A 25,383-nucleotide genomic window follows, 5' to 3' on the forward strand; every position below is an offset into this window, starting at 1 on the left:
TCTAGCTTGTTCCTTTAATTCTTTTTTTTTTGCGGGAATTTTTGATCTATTTATCTTTATCATGAGCAAACATTAGAAATAATAAAAATTACATTGAGCTCTGTAGATCACCTAGTAACGACTACAAGCACGGAAGGGAGCTGAAGGTGTGCCGCCGTCATTGTCCCTTCCTTATTGGAGAGGCAAAACTTGTTAGACCGTTGGTAAATCATTGTGCTAAACCCTTGTAGGATCAGCACATCAGAACAACAATTGCCAATAAAGAACCAACCGAGCAAATAGGGAGGTCTAAATCGTTGTGCTAAACCCTTGTAGAACCAGTACATCAAAACAACAATCACTGCCGATGAAGAACCAAGCAGATAGGAAGGATTCAATTTTAAGACAGACATGAAGATCAGATTCGAGTAGATTCAACAAAGAACCATCAATCAAATTTTGCGAGATCCGTTGGAGATATATCTCCACATGCTCTTCAACAATGGTAGACGCACCATCGGGATGGGAGCTAGGCGCGGAGAACCTTATTCCATCTTAAGGTAACTGTCATTGTCTTGCCTTCATAAGCAAGACACAAATCCAAACAATACTCGAAGAAACAACTAAAAACAGAATCCTCATGCCGGCAAGATCCACCGCGCCGCCATGGGCAAACTGGTGGGAGGCATAGAAATCCTAAGCTTTTTGGTTGGTTGGGGATTAATAGATCTACACTGATGACGTGTTTGGTTCGGTGGAAAAGTCGTGGCTTCCGAATCCAGCGTTCGCTACGCACACCATGTATTAGGTCGATTGGGTGTACGCTGCCAGCAAGCACCTCGCGATTTGCGAGGCGGAGGAGGAGGCGATCTCAAAGCTCGCTAGGAAGTGGTCGCGCACGAGGGACTTGTGGCGCTCCTCGAGCGCGCCAGTGACTGTCGTGGTTATTAAGAGTAGTTTAGGGTCAGTTTTTTTGGCGGCTTAAAAAATAAGCCGTCTCCTCCTAGTTTTTGTTATAAGCTCCCTCCCTTATTTATTGGAGCTTCTGAACTAGTTATGAGATTACTAATCTAGAAGCCTGCATGAATTTTGGGAGCGGCTTATTTTTTAAGCTGGGGAGAGGCAGCTTATTTTTTAAGCCGCCCAAAAAAACCGGCCCTTAGTTTAGTAATGGATCCCGTTAATTGCTACTCCCTTCGTTAGAAATTACTTGTCGTAGAAATGAATAAAAGTGGATGTATTTAGAACTAAAATACATCTAGATACATCTATTTCTATGACAAGTATTTCCGAACGAAAAGAGTAGTTTAGTATGAGATCTCTTTAGTTAAGTACTCCCTCCGTTCTAAAATAAGTGTCTTAAAGTTAGTACAAAGTTAAGACATTTATTTTGGGACAGAGGGAGTATGTAATAAAACAAGTTTAGATCCTTTCTCAGTTATATATATATTTGTCTGTTTGCGTATTACTTATTGCATCATGTTTGTTTTAGCAACTCACTGTATCTGATCACTTGCTTAGTCTATACTGACCGCCGGCCCTGCCCCCTCGGACTAATAAAATGATGTCAAGCGAATTAGCACGATGCTATTTTAAAGATGGATAATGACACAGTACAAAACAAAAACGGCCAAATGTTCAGAAATACTAGGGCAAATAACAAAAATCACCCACCCCTTTTATTTTAGAATTTATAAAAAGGTTTGATTTGTTTCGTCAAAAGAAAAAAACAGAATGACGAACCAAACTGTGGTTGAATGGTTAGTAGGATAGTGGTATTCCCAGTAAACCAGGATTCAAATCCTGGCGCTCGCATTTATCCTGAATTTATTTTAGAATTTTCGGTGATATGCGTTCAGTGGGAAGAGACGTTCCCGTCGACTACGAGGCGCCTACGGTGACTTCATAAAATCTCAAGATGAAATGCTGACTCAGTCTTCCGAAAATGTTCATAGAGATAGGATGTGCGTGTGTGAGTTCATAAGGATGAATGTATGCATGTTTATACGAGCGCTTGCGTCTATACCGTGTTAAAAAACAGAGTGGAGAAGCTGCACATATTAATAAATGCAGGGGATTTGAAAGAGGGAGAGAAGAAGGGGTCAGGAGTGTGTAGGTTCTTTTTTGAGTTGAGAAGTGTGTAGGTAGGTGAATGACATGTGGGGCGGGACAAACAATGACCCATATGACATTGACGTGACATGGGCCGAGCCCGATGTGCTTGGTGGCAGCGAACTCCATGGGACGGAGGACCCACCTGTTCAATATATGCCTTTTATTCGATGGATTTTGGCATATTTTTCTGTAGTATTGTAACTTCACGTCCTATGTTTCTGCGTAAAAGTTTCACTAAATTTAGGATAGTATTATATTATACATTAAATGAACTTTTGCGCACTCATTGAAAGTGACTCGGTTTTGAAATGTAAGTGTATGAAATAAGTTCTTAAAAATGTAGTAAAAATATGTTGAAGGATATATATACATTTTGAGGTCAAGTGCTGGAGATGGATAAAACATTCAACTTTGCGCTATGTTAGATCCGGACGGAGTTTTCCTATGATTTTAGAAAAAAGATAAAATATCTAAATAAAGTCAAAAAATACTAAAAATTTGGCACATATGATAAAAATGAGAAGAACACATAAAATAAAGTTTCGTAATATTCACCCCAAATCTCTAACTTTGTAACACCCAAACCAATTTCAGTGATCATTTGAGCTCTTTTCAGTTTATTTTTCTACAGCTTGTTTATCATTTATAACATTGTTTTTGCATTATCTTTAGCTATTTAAGTCCGAAAAATGAAATAAGCTCTAAATGTTGTCCAAAATTACTAAAAATTGGCACGGAGTCAAAATATTCGTATAATATCTTATGATAAAAATCTTAGAAGAATGCACATAAGATAATGAATGTTTGCCAAGTAGACTATCTCCCATAACATCACAAGCAAATATCCACACAACATTTTTTAAATGACTATTTGCACTCATTTTCACTTCAAATGTTGTGTACTTTCTTGAACATTTGTAATGACAAATGTAAATTGAAATCACCATTTTTATGTAATGATCTATATTTAGTGTTTCCTCTCACTTTTTTAGTTGAAAAATAAATAATAAAAATAAAAGTTGTTGAAAAAAGTCAAATCTGGCATGAATTCCTAATATTGGTACATGAGCTTGTCATGAAAAACTGACACAATTTCTTAAAAGAGTGAAAAACACTTTCTTAGAAATGACCCATTGTGACCCACATATGACGCTTTAGCTAGACCCACTGCGTACGCTCTAGGAATCAGCTGCCGCCATCTTCTGCCGTCCCACATTTGGAGTGATCAACACATTCACGTCGCCAAGGCATACTACCGTCAACGTCAACATGATGCCAGACAATACCACCATCCTGCACGTGTCCATCTACACGCGCATGTCGCTGAAACTCCGTCGCGCCTTGCCGTCGAGACCCGTCGTCGGCCTTGTGGTAGATGTAACACCGATCCTCCTCTTGTCACATTCAACCAGCACTTACTCCAAAACGATGCCCCAGGAGGGAGAACGGCATTGAAGGATCCTCCATCGTTCGATTTGGGAGACCCAGATCTAGGGTCCCCACCGAAACACCCCGAGCATGGTGAAGCAACCAGCAACGATGATGCCTCAGAAGGAAACGACGTCAGAGACGCCGCCATTGTCCGCCAAGACCGTAGTCGACACAATTTTCACCGGAAGTCGCGTCACGCTAATCTGGCAGCTAGCTGGATCCGCGAGCACCCTCCCCATGAAGACGAACGGGGCCACCCGAATGCCGGTAGAGGACCTCTGGCTGCCCTAGACCGGTCCCATCACGCGTCCTAATCTGGCCAAATCCATGCCTTGACGGATCTGCCTAGGAAGCGAGATCCACGGCCGCCGCCGCCGCCCATCGCAGAGCCGGGGAGCCCACCGGAGCAACCCGCCGGCCATGGGGCCGCCGATTGCCGCCACACGACTTGGAAGCTGCCCTGGCCGCCGTGCAGGGCACCCTGCCCAAGCCACCCCAGTCGCCTCCAGGGGTAGCCACCACATCCTCCTGGCGTTGCCCTAGGGTGGTGGCGCGAGGGGACCGAGCTCGTCCATAAGTTCATGAAACATGTATTCACCCTACTTTATAGATAAAGCACAAACTAAATGCACAGTTGAACAATGCAAGGTAGTGTGGCAATCCTCTTACAAAGCAGATCCCAGAATAACCGGACAACACAAAGACAACGTCATACCACGTTCTAGGACAATTAAGCTCCACGACAATGTCCTCACGAGGGAGAACCGCACAAAGAGTCACCGCCGAACTCGGCCATAAGTTCAAGGGTATGAATTGGGTTTCTCTCAAAACAAAACAATCTTTAAATCTTCAGTAAAGCTCATTCTCATGCTATATCATTCTCTGATTTTCCGCGCTTCTTTTGGGGAGTGCTTCGTTTCGGAAGCTTCAAGCTCATTACACCAACATATCACCAGTACACGCAGATGTTACAGTTTTAAAAATAAACAAATACTCCCTCTGTAAACTAATATAAGAGCGTTGAGATAACTAAAATAGTGATCTAAATGCTCTTATATTAGTTTACGAAGGGAGTATGTGACATTCTTCTTCTTGCAACCTAGGAGTATATATTTCCTATCCTCTATTCCTGGAGCGTCCGAAGCAGCTGGTGGAGCGTCGGAGCAAATCTGGTGACGTTGAGCCTGATGTCCTGCTCCAGCCAGTAGTACTTCATGCCCAGCTGCCACCCCTGCTTATGTATGGACTCCGGGTCTCTCACCGCCGGGTGGTCCTTGCCGTACTTCTCGTAGAGCGTGCTCTCCTCGGCGGCGATGCTGTACTCGACGTCCCGCAGCCTCATCTCCTTGGCCTGCACGCCGTAGAATATCATGGCCGAGTGCTCCATGTGGCCCCACGGCACCACCTGCAGCATCGCCGCGTCGGTGCGGAGGAAGAAGAAGTTTGTGAGCCCGGCGCCGTGCGCGCCCATCAGCACGTCGCACGAGTCCACCACCTTGGAGAACTCCTCGAGCCTCAGGTCACGGCGCGGCTCCACGACCACCACCTCGAACCCGGCGGCCTGCACCGCCGCGGAGATCTCCGGGATGTTGACGAACTTCCTGTTCCGGCCACGGTTGATGAGCATGAGCCGCGGCTTCCGTTTCCCCGTGCCACCATCGACGCCGCCGGTCGCGTTCTTGTTTGCCTCCTTGTACGGGATGCCAAGGCCGTCGGGCGGCAGCGAGAAGATGTCCCGGATGTACACGCGGAAGTCCAGCAGCGTGTAGTTGCGCGGCGTGCGGGCCGGGTCGATGCCGAGGTCGCGGTGGCTGCGGAGGCCGACGACGATGCGCGGGTGGCAGCGGACGCCGGCGCCCTTGTTGAAGTCGACGATGTCGTAGCGGGACAGGTTGGCGAGGATGAGGCGGTACTTGTCGACGAACCACGGCTGGAGGTCGGTGACGAGGAACTGGACCTCGCCGTCGTAGGCGCGGGCGGTGATGAAGAGCGGGACGAGCACGTCGCTGAAGTCGTGCCACGGGTTGGACGTGAGCCCGTTCATGGCGAACACGACGGCCGGGACGGCGTGCCGGGAGGTGCACTCGGGCGCCACCAGGGACTCCGCGGCGCTCAGGGTCTTGACCGTCACCTTCTCGATGTACTCCAGGTACTTGCGGGACTGGTCCTTGATAGCCCACTCCTGGCCGTCGGCGCCGCGCTCGGCTGCGGGCGGGACATAGAGGATGGTGCGGTTGCCGCCGATGGCCCGGGCGTCGCCGGTGATCTCGCAGATGTCGTACCTGGGGTCGGACAGGTCGCAGATGGGCTTGGGCGGGGCACCTGAATGCATGCGGCCGACGTTTTACTCATCATGTTACCGATTGACGATTGAAGTTAAGTTTTCGTGGCAAGAACTCACCATGCTTGACGTTGCTCTCATTCTTGCCGCCGTCTTGACCGAGTTCTTGCCGAATGAGCTCTTCCTCCATCCTGTCGCTAGCTTCATTCACTGTCTGGCCTGACTGGTCTGTCCTATTCGCTTGCACGTTATCTGAATTAACAACTAGATTAACAGCTGGTCAATCATCAGTAAACTAACTGTAAGAGAGACTAGAGAGTACAACTACGTATGATGATCGACAAAATAATTATAGTAATGCCAAAACAAACAGTGGATGAGTTATGCAGTGAAAGGTCGTAGTATTACCAGTCGTTTTATTCATGTCAGTTCTTCCAGGTACAACGTTTTTGTCTTCGATGCGTACTTGTCCCATCGTCTTGGCTGCCTCGTCCTTCTTGCCATTTTCCATGTCATGTACTGCACCTGTCAATGTTAGGTATACATCAACAAAGCAAATTAGCCAGAATCACTTGACCTCAGATATTCGAATACGTTGTGGAAAACATAGCCAAATGTAATCACTTGGCCATGGATATTGAACTACGTTAAAAAGCGTAGTTAGAATGTTGAAATAGCTTCGTGCAACAAAAATTGAAATAGATGCATGTGTGCGCACGGCCAAAACCGCGTAGCAATCAACCAACAAGCACACTGCACACACACGCTCTCTAAAAAAAGTATATTCGTATTCTCTGTCGAAAACGTACTACGTACGATCCTGCCTACACATACTATGTGTGTGCTATAGCTAATACCCGTGCCACACGTAGGCACATCCCCATCGTTTACTATTAGGCCATTATTATGAAGCCGCTGATCACGACGCGGCACCCTAACCTATCTTCTTCATGTGCGCGCCGTGGGCCAGGCAGTTGGGTTCCGTCGTTTGTCAGGACCCGATGCTCAGCACAGTTCGCTTAGCCAAAAACAAACCCCGGAGCATGCTAACAACGACTTCACAGCATTTGATTATTACACAGGGTGGCGATGATCACGCTGAATCAGAATATAAAGATACGTGTCACCGGCCGCGTTAGTTCTAATATACGTACCTTGTGTGGAATTATTATTGTCTGGCGCCGACGACGACGCTGGAGGAGGAGGAGGAGGAGGAGACGTCCTGCCATTCTGTTCGGCTGGCGTGGACCGCAGGGCGACTGCATGCACGTATACAAGGGAAGTTAGCTGGCTGTATGGTAAGCGTGACGACCCGGCGAATCAAGAACATGCTTTGACATTCCACCTTTATACAAAAAATATAAAAGGTCCTAACCTTCTCTAATTCGGATGTATATAGACACATTTTAGTGTGTTTATTTACCCATTTGTGTTCGTATGTAGTCTATATTGGAATATCCAAAACATCTATTGTACTCTATTTGTGAACGGAGGGGGTACTAGCTAGTATGACGACATTTTGCGAATAATGTAAATAGATAGGCCGTTACAAATTTAGATATGTGTGTGATCCCGTTTTGAGTCTGCTAGAAATACTACTCAGCGTTAAATTTAGTGCAAGAAAAGGTGAGCATGCATTTGGAGCGGATATATTGCAGGGGAGCTGAAAATTGATTGTCCTCCGTTCCAAAATAGATGACCCAACTTTGTACTAAGGTTAGTACAAAGTTGGATCATCTATTTTGGAACGGAGGAAGTACAAAAGAATGGCGTGGCTATATGTGGTGCACTCTGAATGAAATTAATGGAACAATTAATGCAGTGCAATAATTTGGAAGGAAACAAGTATGATTGCATATGCATCGTTTGAATATTTCTGAGGAAGAAGCGTATGTCATTCTCCTGAAAAAGAAAGGTGACTGGTTTTCCACTGTTTTTCTTGATTTGTAGAGCCGGACAAGTCATACATACATGCATAGCCAGTGTGGGAGGAGACTTCCAAATGAATGAGGACTAGTGTATGGAATCCATACGTCACCGAGTCTACCAGTGGGGTCAAGGATGAATATAGCCGAGTTGAGTTTAGCCATGGAGTTTGTGAACAGAAATCGGATGCATAATTCTTCAACTAGTGGTAAAAACAAGTACTACGCGCTCTAGTATGACCATGACCAGGGTCAAGAGAAACGTCGAGGACGTTACCCCGGTAAACAAGCAGGGAGAACCGCATGCAGGTAATAACTGATAGTAATAATTACTGTAGAAGGTTACCACTGCTACCCCGTACTCACCGATGGTGTTGGGCGTCCCGAACTGGCCGGACGCGGTCGTGTAGAGCACGAGGATGACGAAGAAGCCGAAGAGGAAGGCGACGACGGCGCGGTGGTGCTGGGACAGCGCCCTCGCCACGCCCTTCACCGACGGCGCCGCGGCGGCCGACGACGACGAGGAGGACGGGTCGGCGGTCATGCCGTCGAGGCGCTCGCGCAACGCCCGCCCGTCGTTTCTCTCCGCCCTTTTAATTTGTCTGTGTGCAGCAAGGCTCGGCTTATGCGACGGGTAATGTCTGCGGCGCGCGTGTATTTATACAGGCGGCCCGCCGGGCAGAGTGGTGGCGAGTTCCATGTGGCTCCACACGGAGCTATGTAGGATTGTGTATTCTGAACTGTCTTCCTGTAGAAACGCTTCGCCAGTTTTCCTCTCGTCTCTGGCGGCTGCAATCCTAGCCGCCGACAGGGCCAATCTCCCAACGCCGTTCTCCGGCGGCTCCCCTCCGCCCACGACCTCGGTCGTCGGTGGTGAGAGGGGCCGCCGGATCCACGCGTGTGGATCGATTTTAATCCCTTATAGTTTAGGTGTTTAGGTTGTTCATCGTCTTTGCTTCGGTGATGGCGATGGCGGCGCTGAATAATGAATCTTCGGATCCTTCCCTGACAAGGCCATCGGTCCTATGGTTGGGGATGGATTTGGAAACCAGTCTGTTCAAGTAAGAATGGTGTGGCGGCGGCGGCATCCTTGTGGTGGACCTGTGTCCTCGGGTTCCACCGTTGCGACGACGTTTGCTCCAGCATCGACGCGGAGCTTGGGAGGTAGTCCAGGAACGGATGCAGATTGTGGTCTGCATCGACGACATCTGGAAGATGGAATATCTACTGGGTTCGTGGTTTGTGGATGGAAGGTATGGTTTCCTCCTTCGGCGTCTTAGTCGTGGTGGAGTGCCAGATCTGAAGTTCGATGGCGTGTCCGGGGTGTTGCCCCGGTCTGATTCGTTCAACGGCAAGGGCTTCACTTTTGGTGAGCCACTTTGGAGGTCCGCAAAGCTGCATATCAGCGATGGAGCCGCGTCGAGCTCGGGTGAGGTGGTGATTTGTCATTTTTTTTCCGGTGGCTGCTGTGGTGGTGCCGGAAGCAGTTGACGAGCGTTGGTGTCAAGCTCAGAAATGTTCTACTATCTTTTCAGTATTGTCATGTCGGTCTTTACGTGATTTGTACTTTGTTCTTTATGATATGAATGAGACACGTATTATCATGAAAAAAAAAAGTTCCATGTGGCTCTAACCTGCTTGATTGTCGCCTAAAAAAACTTTGATTAGTCCACGGAACATGCCGCTGGCGGCGAGAGGGGGTATCAAACCGTATGATGCGTCGGCCGTTGGCCAGCGAGCTCTACAATTGGAGATTAGTGAGGATGAGGACATGTACATGCGTAATCCCTACCGTAAGTGTTTTTTTTACATTTAATCCCTCCTGAAGGTTCATGTTGTCTTTTAAACATATTACTGGATGGAAAAAAAATATATTCATGTATTGAAAAGTTCTCTAAAAGGTTCCTCGATTTAAATTAATTTGTTCATCACTTCAATATATATATATATATATATTCATAAACTTTTAAAAAATGATTACATATTAGTAAGAAAGCAAAAAACATAACCAATAATAGTAATATCAAAAAGGAAAAATTTGAAAAACAAAATTAAAAAATTAAAAAGAAAAATAAAATGCATGGAAGAGAAAATGAAAACACTAAAAAAGCAAGCAAGCATATAAGTTTTTTTAACATGAGCCCTGCCCATGTAGCTCCCTTTAAGGCGTTGTAGAGCACCCCACTGGGAAGTCCTATTCACCGCCTCTAGCACCATATTGCCGCTGAAAAAACCCCATGGACCTGCCTAGGTAGTGCTCTTGTTGCCAAAAAAATCAGACGCCACTCGTTATAAAGGGAAACTCGAAAGGAGATGGCTCCAAAATACTACTAGTTATATTATTTAAATTTGCCTAAAATAGGCTATTATTTAGATTCGCCTAAAATAGGCTATTATTTCATTTCCTAAAATAGGCTATTATTTAAATAATGTATTATTGTAAAATATATTCATGAATTAAAAAAAAGTCTAGGAATAAAAATGTTCATGATTTCTTTTAAATGGTCGTGAAATTAATAAATGTTCATGATTTTATTTTAAAATCACAAATTTGAAAGATAGTTTACTAATTAAAAAATGAATTTTAAAAATACATGTTTTAAACATTATTCATTATTAGGAAAACAACAACTAAAAATGTACTAAACATAAAAAATAAAAATGAATAACGAAATGATGAATATAAGAAGAACCATGGAAAACCTGTAGAGAAATAAACAGAAAAAAACCTAAATATAGATCGATTGAACCTGCTACACTCTTACGCATGGTAGCTACCTTCACCGCGTTTGTCGGGCCTGACGCAACAACGACCATGCTTCACTATGACCGAGGGTAAGGTGCCCGTTTTTGCTAGAAAACCGACCAAATCAAGAAACCAATAAAGAAATCGCCCGAGGATGAGACGTGGGCTGGGCTAGCGAGCAAGTGCTTTGTGCGTGTGCATAGCACATAGAACAGTGGTACATAGGATAATATTGTTTTGTGGGAGCTCCTAATCGGCGCCTTCAGCACCGGTTAGAAGAAAGGGACTACGCATGACATCCCTGACAGGCCGGCCAACAGGAGGCCTTATCTTCAGATCGCTTGTTCCCCCCAAAAAAACTGTGTTGACCCGTCATGATTGACCAGTCCATCGTTTGATCTTTGACTATTCAAAAGATAGAAATGGGGAATTAAAAAAGTTCATCATTTTTTTTATAAAAAATCACCAAATTGTAAGGGATTCAACAATTTTGAAAGAATTTCAAAAGTTCATCTATTTCAAAAAAGTTCATTAGATGTTGAAATTTTTTCATCAAAATGGAGTTTTTTTCATAATTTTTGAAGAAAAGTACATAAATTTCGAAAAAAACATCATTTTTTTTTACAATTTTCATTGATTTTAAGAAAAAGTTCACAAAAAACTGAAATAAGATCATCGATTTTGAAAAAAAAGTTCGCACAATTTGAAAAGAAAAACGAAAAAACGCCTAGGAAACCCAGATAGAAACATAGAGAAAAAACAAACGGAAAATAGAAATGGGTCGGCCCGCTACTAGAGGTAGTGTATAGGAGGGTGTGCGCCCGGTAAGCGGCACCTTAAGCACCATATAGGAAATGCCTTGTTTTGGGGAGCTCCTAATCGGCGTTCTAGACGTCGGTTCGCACTACTAGTGCTCACCCGCCCATGCTCGTGGGCCAGCCCATGTACAAGGCGACTCCTCGATTGCATTTCATCGGTTTCCCCTATTCGCTTGATCACATTTGATCGGACGCTGTGGACCAGTTAATCGGTCAACCATAGACTTTACAAGTAGATAAGGAAAAAATTTGTTTTGCAAAAGATCGAAAAAGTTTGTGAATTCAAAAATGTTAACGAATTTAGAAAAAATTCACAAACTCCAAAAGTTCAAGGATTTGATAAAAATGTACTAAACATATTTCATCAAATTTTTATGAAATCATAAAATTACACAATTTTTTATGAAATCATCAAATTTGAAAAAAAAAACTTCATCAAATTTGGAAAAAGTTCATCGATTTTGAAATAAATTTTATGAAATTTCAAAAAAAAATCATTGAATATTCAGAAAACTTCATGGATTTTCAAAATGAGTAGTTCATGAATTTGGAAAAAAAATCATGGATTTGCAAAAACTTTGCCAATTTTGATAAAAGAGTCCATGCATTTTTCAATAAAATGAAAAATAAAAGCGGCAAGAAAAAGAAGAAGTGAAGAATAAGAAGAATATGTAAGTAATCAAATTCGGCTCGGTTGCATGGTTGGTTGCTCTAGAGGTGGAGGCCGTGGGTTTGAACGATACACCACTCGCACATTTTTTTGGGTTTAAAACAAAAAATTGGGCCGGGCAGTGCCGAGGGTTGTCGAGGGGGGGGGGGGGGGGGGGTTGCGCCCGTTTGTAAATAATACTGCAACGGGCAAAATGCCCTTGTTTTTGTGCCTTCGGTAATGGTAAGCACAAACACTATGGGTTGGCCCATGTACGACTTTACTATGTTTGTTTTTCATCTTGAGGAACCTTCTAGAAACTTCCCGCCAGTCATTTTAATATATATATTTTTTTCATGTGCTTGTTTCTAGTTTACTGGTTTCCTTTGTGTTTTTTCAGTTATTTTTTCTATTCTCCTTTTTTATGATTTTTTTTACAATTCATGAGCATTTTTTTTCTAGTTCGTGAATATTTTTTTCTAATTCTCGGACACTTTTCAAAATTTGAAACATTTTTCAAATACCTTTCCTATTTTCCATCGTTGTAATAATAATATCCATAAAATAATTAAAAAGTAGTCGAAAACTGGTTGGTCCAAGAGCATGCGGCTTATATTTTTTCCTCAAGGGAAGGGTCGATTTTGCTATACAGCCGACCAAATCGACAAATCATCCAGAAATCAATAGGGATATGGGCTGGCCCAACTGAGTGAGTGGGTTCAGAGTCAACAACAAAAACTGAGCGAGTGTGTTGTGTGGTTTCCTTTTTTTTTTGAGACAATGTGTTGTGTGGTTTGCTTCTTATTCTGTGTGTAGGAGTATCCCTATTTATTGCTCACTGCGAGTAAGAATGTAGGGAAAATGCACTGATGGCGGGCCGAATTAGTTCATACATGATTTTGATTATCTCAGTTTAGGGAACTTGTACTATAAGATTTCTTTTCCCCTCTTTGTTTTCTGTACCAGTTTTCCTTTTTGGTTTATTTTATTTTTTTCTTTAAATAAATGTTCTTAGTTTTTAAAAATGCTCTCAAAATTGTACTTTATTTTTCAAAATATTGAAAACATCAAAATATGTTTAAGAAAAATTTAAAATTTTGAAAAATATTTGCAAGTTAAGAAAATGTTAGATTTTTAAAGATTTTCGAGATTTTTAGAATGTTCTAAGAAACAAAATATGTTATTGCTTTACAAAATTTTATTATAAATATATACTTCATACAATTTTTTTGGAAAAAACAATAAAGCACCAACTGAAAACTAATAAGTCAAAGAAAAAATGTAGGAAAAGAAAGTCGTTACAAGCTAGTGCTAAACGGGTTGGCTTAGTCATGATGATCTGTACGATTGTACAACATTTAGTCGCACGGACCGATACGTAGGAGGTCCTGAATAGGAGTACCCAAAAAAGGCATTTCCTACATCACACTTATTGCGTCATTTCGTCGTCGGTTCGCACAGACCGGACGAACTGGCGATAGGGCCAGCCCAAGTCTATAGAAATCCGGGTTGCAACATTCTGGAAGCTTTTGATCTATTTTTTTCCTCCTTTTATGCTGTTTTCTTTACATTTATTTTGGTCTATTTATTTATTTTCCTTTTTAGATTACTTTATTTTTTTAAATGTGCACAAAATTTATATTTTTTTTACATTTTTAAAGTATTCTAATTGAAAAAATGTTCCTTTTTTAATAAAATGTTGCAAAATGCAAAAAATACAGAATCTTAAAAATGGCTGCATTTTTAAATGTTCAACTTTTTTGGTCGGCAATTAAAGAGAAGTTCCAAACTTGACCGTTTTCATGATACACATATGTGGGAACACCAAGAAGCAGGTTAAGTTGCAACTTCAGCAATGCTCGCATGAACATCTGCGGCATGGAAGATGACGTTGGTATGCACGGCAAAGCCGCCACTGTCTAACATGGTCTCAGCAACTGGCGATAACAACCGGACGGAGGATGGGATGGTCACAATCCGCCCGTTCCCGTGCAAGTGGGTGATACAGACGATCAAGCAGGTTCAGGAGGTGACCATCCGCTCGAGCGCCCCGGGTGCCATGAAACATGGTCCTGCCAAGATGCACAATCACCCACAATGTCTCCGCAGTGGTCTTTTCCACCCGGACTACAGCAACAACTTCTACCACGACATGGCCGACATTGTCGTCCCTCTTTACAACATGGCACGGGTGTACAACAGTCACGTCCATTTCTTGGCCACCGACTACAACCACAAATGGATCGTCAAGTATCGACACATCCTCGCAACACTCTCCATCTACCTCGATTTTGACACCGACGATGCTGTGGACTGCTTCCCATCAATGCAAGTAGGCATCGAAAGCCATAAGGACTTGGGGATCATTCCCGCTCTTTCCAAGAAGGGATACACGATGATGGACTTTCGGGACTTCCTCCGATCAGCCTACTCGCTGAAACGTGTGTGGGCAACCCCTACAAGTCGTACCTTCAGTGATAGGCCTCGTCTTGTCATGCTATTGCAGCGCCACTCGAGGGTGCTCACAAATAAGGCAGAGGTCATTGTGACTGCCAATGAGGTCGGATTTGAGGTCGTGGTTGTAGGGCCGAAGGCCGTGCGTGACATGGCCCAGTTTGTGGAGATGGTGAACTCATGTGATGTAATGGTGGGCATGCACGGCGTCGGGCTCACCAATATGGTGTTCCTCCTTCACAACGGAATGTTGATGCAGATAGTCCCATGGGGCGAGATAAAGTGGCCGTGTTGGATTGCCTTGTCCAGCCCACACCTGACATGGGGCTTCGGTACGTCGAGTACAAGGCAAAAGTCGAGGTGATGACGCTCAAAGACATATACCTGAAGGACCACACCATCTTCACCGACCCTATTGTAAAATGATAGGCTTGTTTGTATAAACGTGACATATGTGTCACGATAGTGTGTGCGTGTGTATCATGTAAACTAGGCAGGTTGTTAGGTAGATTTGATCTTATCTCTTGTATAGCTTGGAGGATGGGTCAAGACTACAACAACCTGCCGATCGTGTATCCTATTGTGCTATATAAACACGCATGCGTCCCTGCAGAATATGCATACGCTTTCACGCCTCTAATTCTTACATGGTATCAGATCCATCCTCGAGCTCATCCATGGCAACATCTTCAAGTTCCTTCCCATCCTCGCCATTCGCTCACACAGCCATCGAGAAGCTCACGAAGGGCAATCAGGCGGTATGGCGGGCAACCGTGCTCTCTGCGATCCGGGGCGCGCAGATGGCAAAGTACCTCGACGTCGAGCAACCACCACCACCTATGCAGATCGACATAGCTTCATCTGATGGCAAGGCCACAACGAAGGCGCCGAACCCTGATTTCCAAACCTGGTATGCACAAGATCAACAAGTCTTCTCCTATCCCCCGATGACTCTTCCCCGTGAGATCGTCATCCAGATTGCGTCGTGTCACACTTCAGCAGAGCTCTGGAACACGGTTGAAGGTATGCTTGTATCCCGCACCCGTTCCCAGACCACCAATGTTCGGATCGCCCTCGCAAATCTGCAGAAGGGGAACTCCTCCATCACTGACTACGTCGGAAAGGTCAAGTCTCTTTGCGACGAGCTGATAGCGGCAGGGAAGAGGGTGGATGAGGCACTACTAGGAAAAGGCCTACTAGTGGCGCACATGTTTTGCCTACTAATGGCGCACTACAGATGCGCCACTACTAGCACGCCATTAGTATTTTTTACTAATGACGCACCTGTGGTGCGCCATTAGTATCTGGTATACTAATGGTGCACCATGCAGTGCGCCATTAGTATAGCCCACGGTGCGCCATTAGTATGCCTCCCAGGGGGGCCATATTTACCCATGTGCTTTGGCATACTAATGGTGCACTTTTGGATGATGCGCCATTAGTGTGCTCTGTCTTACTAATGGCGCACTATGTGGTGGTGCGCACTAGTATGAATATTAGAGATTTTTTTTTCTGATATTTTCACAGGTTACAAAATATATCATTGGACAGAATTTAGCTAGCACCACACAACAACAGCAGATTCATCGAATACAATAGAAGATTAGTCTCCGAATACAATTCATCATATTAGTCTCCGAATTTAAAATACCGAACAAAGTTAGAACATTGCAAGTCTCAAAACCGCGAGTAGCGAGTTTGTCTTCACATTACAAGTCGATATCGATTATCTAAACTACCATCACATAGAAGAGAGCTGTGGTCATCACGATGAGCATAATCGCGATGAAACTGGTCTTCATCCGGTTCCTCCAATGCTCCCTCCTCTCTCTCGCTAGATAGCGCGCGTATCTAACTTCCGCCTCCGCTCTAGTGGTGTACCCTTTGTAACTGTTACCGCTGAAATGGTGAACCTGTCTCTGACACTCCTCCCAGTCGTAGTAGACTCCGGGAACCTTACCCTTGTACACGACATACGACGACATCTCTATGCACTAGCCAAACAAAACGTTAGTAGCAATTCACAGACAATACATAAGCAATATATAAGTATGCAACAAAACGATCGGAAGAGAAAGGCAACACATTAATAGCACGATTCATGGTCCTACTAATAAATAGCATCAATTACATCTAAGTTGAACGACTGTCCAAACCAAAAAGACATACAAGTTCATTAAAGTTTAATTACAACATGAGCCAATCGATGTTTCAGAACTACACATAGCATCACTACTTTCGACTCGACTCAGGGACCGAAGCGTGGATGAAGCCGCCGTCTCTCGTGATAGTCATGAAATCGCGAGCGTTGTCAGCCTGCATTTGTAGCGTTGTGTCTATCTCACTGTTGGACGGTTGATATCTGAGGTAGAACTGCCCCGAGGTACGAAGGACATCTTGATGGATGATTTCCGCAAACTCCGACTGGATGCGAAAGAATTCTTGTCTGATGTCTGCGTCCTGGATTGCCGACAATCTTGCGGCCCAATCTTTGAGATATTTGGTAGCAGAAGGTGATTATGGTCCCGTACGATCGCCCGCATGTGATGGAGGGCGTAGTAGGCATCCTTATGACCGCCAGGCGGCTGCTTGACGCAGGGGAACATCGTAGTGTGGGCGAACACGTGCTTGCCGTACCTACGAACTGGCCTGGTGAAGGTGCCTCCAGATTTGGTGTAGCCAGGGAGAACATCATCAAGAACTTTCTTGATATTTGTGTAGTCTTTCTTTGACTGACGGTCCAAGTCAAAATACGTGGCCATGGAATATTTTGGGCTTAAGAGGATGAGTGTACAATGTGTGTCACTGCATTAAACACGAAATGTTAGAAAAAAAAGAATGATCGAAATCTAAGAAATCATATGTTACGGGGCGGTGAGGGGATGACTTACTCGGGAAAGTAAGGCACGAGGAAGTTATCCTTATCTGGGTTTGCCAGAATGACGCCTTCGAGGTAAGAACTCGCGACCTGCCGGTCCCCAGCGCTGCCCAAGATCTTGGCACACATGTAGAAGGGGTCGACTATCACCGATGTCCGGGGTCTTGTCTCTAATGATCCGCATCTCCATACTCAGCGAAAATAGCCGAACGAAGGTGTAGTGCAGCGGATGAAGGTTAAACATAGCGAAGCTGTCATCAAACCGCAGGACGATCATACCCCCGATGGCGTTATCCACAAAGCCCTTGCCCTCTGGCACCTTGGCCACGAAAACCGGGTATGCCACATCATTCTCGGAGAGACGCCGCTTCTCCAAAGAAAGAACACTGTCATGCAGACTCCGCATAGCATCGGTTGCAGCATTGAGCAGATTAGTCGGTAGCATCGGCCTACCCGCCACATGCACCCTCCTCGAGATATCCTTAGGTGAAGGTGGACCGTCTTGAGCACGGATCGTACTCGGTGCCGGCTGGCTGGCACCCTTGTTACTCTTTCTTTTCCGTCCCTTCTTCTTCTGCTGTAATGGGATCAAGTTCTGCTCATAGACCGCCTTCTTGAGTGTGTTGGGGCTGATAATAGTTGGCACCACGGCTATCTGAGGCTCGATGAAGGCGGCAGCTGGAGGCGTCTCCTGAGAACTGAACGCCAGACGACGCCTGTTGCAATTTGGTTTCTCCGCGGTACCAGCATGTTGGGGAACGTAGTAATTTCAAAAATTTCCTACGCACACGCAAGATCATGGTGATGCATAGCAACTATAGGGGAGAGTGTTGTCTACGTACCCTCGTAGACCGTTCGCGGAAGCGTTATATCAACGCGGTTGATGTAGTCGTACGTCTTCATGATCCGACCGATCCAAGTACCGAAAGCACGACACCTCCGAGTTCTGCACACGTTTGGCTCGGTGACGTCCTCGCCTTCTCGATCCAGCAATAGGGGCGAAGTAGTAGATGAGTTCCGGCAGCACGACGGCATGGTGACGGTGTTGGTGAAGAACAATCTCCGCAGGGCTTCACCTAAGCACTATGAAAACTATGACGGAGGATAAACTAGAGGAGACGGGGTAGCCGGCACACGGCTTGGTGTTTCTTGATGTGTCTTTGGTGCTAGCCCTACCCCTCTATTTATATGTTGAGCCCTGGGGTCGAAACTTGGAGTAAAAGCCTCCTCAAAGTCGGTTTCACCCGAAAGGCAAGAGTCCTTCTCGGACTCCAGGGCTAGACGCCAGGGTTCCCGGCGTCTACCCCCTAGACGCCAGGGTTCCTGGCGTCTAGCCTCTGGTCTCCGCAAAACTTCCTTTTGCACTTTCCAAAAGCCTCGTGGGCTTTCCCCTTTGGCCCAGATAAAGTGTTCTCGTGCCCAAACATTTCGGGAAACATCCGGAACCCCTTCTGGTGAATTCCGGAACCCTTCCGGAGATCAAACACTACTATCCCATATATCAAACTTTGTCTCCGGACCATTCCGGAGTTCCTCGTCATGTCCGTGATCTCATCCCGGACTCCGAACAACATTCGGTCATCAACATACATAACTCATATAGTACTATATCGTCAACGAACGTTAAGCGTGCGGACCCTACGGGTTCGAGAACTATGTAGACATGACCGAGACACCTCTCTGGTCAATAACCAATAGCGGGACCTGGATGCCCATATTGGCTCCTACATATTCTACGAAGATCTTTATCGGTCAGACCGCATAACAACATACGTTGTTCCCTTTGTCATCGGTATGTTACTTGCCCGAGATTCGATCGTCGGTATCTCAATACCTAGTTCAATCTCGTTACCGGCAAGTCTCTTTACTCGTTCCGTAATACATCATCCTGCAACTAACTCATTAGTTGCAATGCTTGCAAGGCTTATAGTGATGTGCATTACCGAGTGGGCCCAGAGATACCTCTCTGACAATCGGAGTGACAAATCCTAATCTCGAAATACGCCAACCAACAAGTACCTTTGGAGACACCTGTAGAGCACCTTTATAATCACCCAGTTACGTTGTGACGTTTGGTAGCACACAAAGTGTTCCTCCGGTAAACGGGAGTTGCATAATCTCATAGTCATAGGAACATGTATAAGTCATGAAGAAAGCAATAGCAACAAACTAAACGATCAAGTGCTAAGCTAACGGAATGAGTCAAGTCAATCACATCATTCTCCTAATGATGTGATCCCGTTAATCAAATGACAACTCATGTTTATGGTTAGGAAACATAACCATCTTTGATCAACGAGCTAGTCAAGTAGAGGCATACTAGTGACACTCTGTCTATGTATTCACACATGTATTATGTTTCCGGTTAATACAATTCTAGCATGAATAATAAACATTTATCATGATATAAGGAAATAAATAATAACTTTATTATTGCCTCTAGGGCATATTTCCTTCAGTCTCCCACTTGCACTAGAGTCAATAATCTAGATCACATCGCCATGTGATTTAACATCAATAGTTCACATCACCATATGATTAACACCCATAGTTCACATCGTCATGTGACCAACACCCAAAGGGTTTACTAGAGTCAATAATCTAGTTCACATCGCTATGTGATTAACACCCAAAGAGTACTAAGGTGTGATCATGTTTTGCTTGTGAGAGAAGTTTAGTCAACGGGTCTGCAACATTCAGATCCGTATGTATTTTGCAAATTTCTATGTCAACAATGCTCTGCACGGAGCTACTCTAGCTAATTGCTCCCACTTTCAATATGTATCTAGATTGAGACTTAGAGTCATGTGGATCAGTGTCAAAACTTGCATCGTCGTAACCCTTTACGACGAACCTTTTGTCACCTCCATAATCGAGAAACATATCCTTACTCCAGTAAGGATAATTTTGACCAATGTCCAGTGATCTACTCCTAGATCACTATTGCACTCCCTTGCCAAACTCAGGGCAGGGTATACAATAGGTCTGGTACACAGCATGGCATACTTTATAGAACCTATGGCTGAGGCATAGGGAATGACTTTCATTCTCTCTCTATCTTCTGCCGTAGTCGGGTTTTTGAGTCTTACTCAACTTCACACCTTGTAACACAGGCAAGAACTCCTTTTTTGATTGTTCCATTTTGAACTACTTCAAAATCTTGTCAAGTTATGTACTCATTGAAAAATCTTATCAAGCGTCTTGATCTATCTCTATAGATCTTGATGCTCAATATGTAAGCAGCTTCACCGAGGTCTTTCTTTGAAAAACTCCTTTCAAACATTCCTTTATGCTTTGCAGAATAATTCTACATTATCTCCGATCAACAATATGTCATTCACATATAGTTATCAGAAATGTTGTAGTGCTCCCACTCACTTTCTTGTAAATACAGGCTTCACCGCAAGTCTGTATAAAACTATATGCTTTGATCAACTTATCAAAGCGTATATTCCAACTCCGAGATGCTTGCACCAGTCCATAGATGGATCGTTGGAGCTTGCATATTTTGTTAGCACCTTTAGGATTGACAAAACTTTCTTGTTGCATCATATACAACTCTTCTTTAATAAATCCATTAAGGAATGTAGTTTTGTTTATTTATTTGCCAGATTTCATAAAATGTGGCAATTGCTAACATGATTCAGACAGACTTAAGCATAGATACGAGTGAGAAACTCTCATCGTAGTCAACACCTTGAACTTGTCGAAAACCTTTTGCGACAATTCTAGCTTTGTAGATAGTAACACCACTTTCAGCGTCCGTCTTCCTCTTGAAGATCCATTTAATCTCAATGGCTCGCCGATCAATGGGCAAGTCAATCAAAGTCCATACTTTGTTCTCATACATGGATCTCATCTCAGATTTCATGGCCTCAAGCCATTTTGCGGAATCTGGGCTCATCATCGCTTCCTCATAGTTCGTAGGTTCATCATGATCTAGTAACATGACCTCCAGAACAGGATTACTGTACCACTCTGGTGCGGATCTCACTCTGGTTTACCTACGAGGTTTCGGTAGTAACTTGATCTGAAGTTACATGATCTTCATCATTAGCTTCTTCACTAATTGGTGTAGTAGTCACAGGAACAAATTTCTGTGATGAACTACTTTCCAATAAGGGAGCAGGTACAGTTACCTCATCAAGTTCTACTTTCCTCCCACTCACTTCTTTCGAGAGAAACTCCTTCTCTAGAAAGGATCCATTCTCAGCAACGAATATCTTGCCTTTGGATCTGTGATAGAAGGTGTACCCAACATTTTCTTTTGGGTATCCTATGAATACGCACTTCTACGATTTGGGTTTGAGCTTATCAGGTTGAAACTTTTTCACATAAGCATTGCAACCTCAAACTTTAAGAAACGACAGCTTAGGTTTCTTGCCAAACCATAGTTCATACGGTGTCGTCTCAATGGATTTAGAGGGTGCCCTATTTAACATGAATGTAGTTGTCTCTAATGCATAACCCCAAAATGATAGCAGTAAATTAGTAAGAGACGTCATAGATCGCACCATATCAAATAAAGCACGGTTACGACGTTCAGACACACCATTACACTGTGGTGTTCCAGGTGGCGTGAGTAGTGAAACTATTTCACATTGTTTTAACTGAAGGCCAAACTCGTAACTCAAATATTTTACTTCTGCGATCATATCGTAGAAACTTTTTATTTTGTTACGATGATTCTCCACTTCACTCTGAAATTCTTTGAACTTTTCAAATGTTTCAGACTTGTGTTTCATCAAGTAGATATACTCATATTTGCTCAAATCATCTGTGAAGATCAGAAAATAATGATACCTGCCGCGAGCTTCAATATTCATCGGACCACATACATCAGTATGCATGATTTCCAAAAAATCTGTTGCATGCTGCATTGTTCCGGAGAATGGAGTCTTAGTCATCTTGCCCATGAGGCATGGTTCGCAAGCATCAACTGATTCATAATCAAGTGATTCCAAAAGTCCATCAGCATGGAGTTTCTTCATGCGCTTTACACCAATATGACCTAAACGGCAGTGCCACAAATAAGTTGCACTATCATTATTAACTTTGCATCTTTTGGTTTCAATATTTTGAATATGTGTATCACTATGATCGAGATCCAATGAACCATTTTCATTGGGTGTGTAACCATATATGTAAACAGAACAACAATTTATTCTCTTACTTAAATGAATAACATTATTGCAATAAACATGATCAAATCATATTCATGCTCAATGCAAACACCAAATAAAACTTATTTAGGTTCAGCACTAATCCCGAAAGTATAGGGAGTGTGCGATGATGATCATATCAATTTTGGAACCACTTCCAACACACATCGTCACTTCACTCTTAACTAGTCTCTATTCATTCTGCAACTCCCGTTTCGAGTTACTACTCTTAGCAACTGAACCAGTATCAAATACCGGGGGGTTGCTGCGAACACTAGTAAAATACACATCAAATAATCCGTATATCAAATATACCTTTGTTCACTTTGCCATCCTTCTTATCCACCAAATACTTGGGGCAGTTCCACTTCCAGTGACCAGTCCCTTTGCAGTAGAAGCACTTAGTCTCAGGCTTAGGACCAGACTTGGGCTTCTTCACTTGAGCAACAACTTGTTTGGCGTTCTTCTTGAAGTTCCCTTTCTTTCCCTTTACCCTTTTCTTGAAACTAGTGGTCTTGTTAATCATCAACACTTGATGTTCTTTCTTGATTTCTACCTTCATCGATTTCATCATCATGAAAAGCTCGGGAATCGTTTTCATCATCCCTTGCATACTATAGTTCATCACGAAGTTCTACTAACTTGGTGATGGTGACTAGAGAATTCTGTCAATCACTATTTTATCTGGAAGATTAACTCCCACTTGATTCAAGCGATTGTAGTACCCAGACAATCTGAACACATGCTCACTGCTTGAGCTATTCTCCTCCATCTTTTAGCTATAGAACTTGTTGGAGACTTCATATCTCTCAACTCGGGTATTTGCTTAAAATATTAACTTCAACTCCTGGAACATCCATATGATCCATGACGTTCAAAACGTCTTTGAAGTCCCGATTCTAAGCTGTTAAGCATGGTGCACTAAACTATCAAGTAGTCATCATATTGAGCTAACCAAACGTTCATGACGTCTGCATCTGCTCCTGCAATAGGTCTGTCACCTAGCGGTGCATTAAGGACATAATTCTTCTGTGCAGCAATGAGGATAAACCTCAGATCACGGATCCAATCCGCATCATTGCTACTAACATCTTTCAACTTAGTTTTCTCTAGGAACATATCAAAAATAAAACAGGGGAGCTAAACGCTAGCTATTGATCTACAACATAGATATGCTAATACTACCAGGACTAAGTTCATGATAAATTAAAGTTCAATTAATCATATTACTTAAGAACTCCCACTTAGATAGACATCCCTCTAATCATCTAAGTGATCACGTGATCCAAATCAACTAAACCATAACCGATCATCACGTGAAATGGAATAGCTTTCAATGGTGAACATCATTATGTTGATCATATCTACTATATGATTCACGCTCGACCTTTCGGTCTCAGTGTTCCGAGGCCATATCTGCATATGCTAGGCTCGTCAAGTTTAACCTGAGTATTCTGCGTGTGCAAAACTGGCTTGCACCCGTTGTAGATGGACGTAGAGCTTATCACAGCCGATCATCACATGGTGTCTGGGCACGACGAACTTTGGCAACGGTGCATACTCAAGGAGAACACTTTTTTCTTGAAATTTAGTGAGAGATCATCTTATAATGCTACCGTCAATCAAAGCAAGATAAGATGCATAAAAGATAAACATCACATGCAATCAATATAAGTGATATGATATGGCCATCATCATCTTGTGCTTGTGATCTCCATCTCCGAAGCACCGTCATGATCACCATCGTCACCGGTGTGACACCTTGATCACCATCCTAGCATCGTTGTCGTCTTGCCAATCTTATGCTTCCACGACTATCGCTACCGCTTAGTGATAAAGTAAAGCATTACAGCGCAATTGCATTGCATACAATAAAGCGACAACCATATGGCTCCTGCCAGTTGCCGATAACTCGGTTACAAAACATGATCATCTCATACAATAAAATTTAGCATCATGTCTTGACCATATCACATCACAACATGCCCTGCAAAAACAAGTTAGATGTCCTCTACTTTGTTGTTGCAAGTTTTACGTGGCTGCTACGGGCTTAAGCAAGAACCGTTCTTACCTACGCATCAAAACCACAACGATAGTTTGTCAAGTTGGTGCTGTTTTAACCTTCGCAAGGACCGGGCGTAGCCACACTCGATTCAACTAAAGTTGGAGAAACTGACACCTGCCAGCCACCTGTGTGCAAAACACGTCGGTAGAACCAGTCTCGCGTAAGCGTACGCGTAATGTCGGTCTGGGCCGCTTCATCCAACAATACCGCTGAACCAAAGTATGACATGCTGGTAAGCAGTATGACTTATATCGCCCACAACTCACTTGTGTTCTACTCGTGCACAACATCAACGCATATAATCTAGGCTCGGATGCCACTGTTGGGGAACGTAGTAATTTCAAAAATTTCCTACGCACACGCAAGATCATGGTGATGCATAGCAACGATAGGGGAGAGTGTTGTCTACGTACCCTCGTAGACCGTTCGGGGAAGCGTTATATCAACGCGGTTGATGTAGTCGTACATCTTCACGATCCGACCGATCCAAGTACCGAAAGCACGGCACCTCCGAGTTCTGCACACGTTCGGCTCGGTGACGTCCTCGCCTTCTCGATCCAGCAAGAGGGGCGAAGTAGTAGATGAGTTCCGGCAGCACGACGGCGTGGTGACGGTGTTGGTGAAGAACAATCTCCGCAGTGCTTCACCTAAGCACTATGAAAACTATGACGGAGGATAAACCAGAGGAGACGAGGTAGCCGGCACACGGCTTGGTGTTTCTTGATGTGTCTTTGGTGCTAGCCCTACCCCTCTATTTATATGTTGAGCCCTGGGGTCGAAACTTGGAGTAAAATCCTCCTCAATGTCGGTTTCACCCGAAAGGCAAGAGTCCTTCTCGGACTCCAGGGCTAGACGCCAGGGTTCCCGGCGTCTACCCCCT

The 25,383-nt window shown here is 43.9% G+C and overlaps 1 protein-coding gene and 1 pseudogene across 2 annotated transcripts; one reads left to right on the top strand and one right to left on the bottom strand.

The window, feature by feature from the left end:
- Nucleotides 1–4,343: 4,343 nt before the first annotated feature.
- On the bottom strand, nt 4,344–8,406 carry LOC123151409 (beta-1,2-xylosyltransferase XYXT1). 2 transcript variants are annotated; one of them, XM_044571132.1, is made up of 5 exons: nt 8,098–8,406; nt 6,961–7,065; nt 6,215–6,331; nt 5,927–6,058; nt 4,344–5,847 (listed from the first exon to the last, which is right to left on the bottom strand). In XM_044571132.1, exons 1-5 carry the CDS (start codon nt 8,273–8,275, stop codon nt 4,649–4,651), a joined length of 1,731 nt encoding a protein of 576 aa, XP_044427067.1. In that variant the 5' UTR covers nt 8,276–8,406; the 3' UTR covers nt 4,344–4,648. The 2 variants fall into 2 exon arrangements, with proteins under 2 accessions (XP_044427067.1, XP_044427066.1); XM_044571131.1 differs by having other exon boundaries at nt 5,927–6,070; nt 8,098–8,401.
- A 1,003-nt stretch (nt 8,407–9,409) lies between these two features.
- On the top strand, nt 9,410–16,434 carry LOC123153267 (alpha-1,3-arabinosyltransferase XAT3-like; annotated as a pseudogene).
- The last annotated feature ends 8,949 nt before the right edge of the window (nt 16,435–25,383 follow it).

The sequence above is a fragment of the Triticum aestivum genome, chromosome 7A (assembly GCF_018294505.1).
Source record: "Triticum aestivum cultivar Chinese Spring chromosome 7A, IWGSC CS RefSeq v2.1, whole genome shotgun sequence".
Taxonomy (NCBI): Eukaryota; Viridiplantae; Streptophyta; class Magnoliopsida; order Poales; family Poaceae; genus Triticum; species Triticum aestivum.

Excerpts from the sequence above, each read along its gene's own strand:
- LOC123151409 (XM_044571131.1), bottom strand. The coding sequence starts at position 8,275 with ATGACCGCCGACCCGTCCTCCTCGTCGTCGTCGGCCGCCGCGGCGCCG. Across the intron at positions 7,066-8,097 it reads CGGGACGCCCAACACCATCG|TCGCCCTGCGGTCCACGCCA; the intron begins GTGAGTACGGGG and ends ACGTGCATGCAG. Across the intron at positions 5,848-5,926 it reads TGAGAGCAACGTCAAGCATG|GTGCCCCGCCCAAGCCCATC; the intron begins GTGAGTTCTTGC and ends GCATGCATTCAG.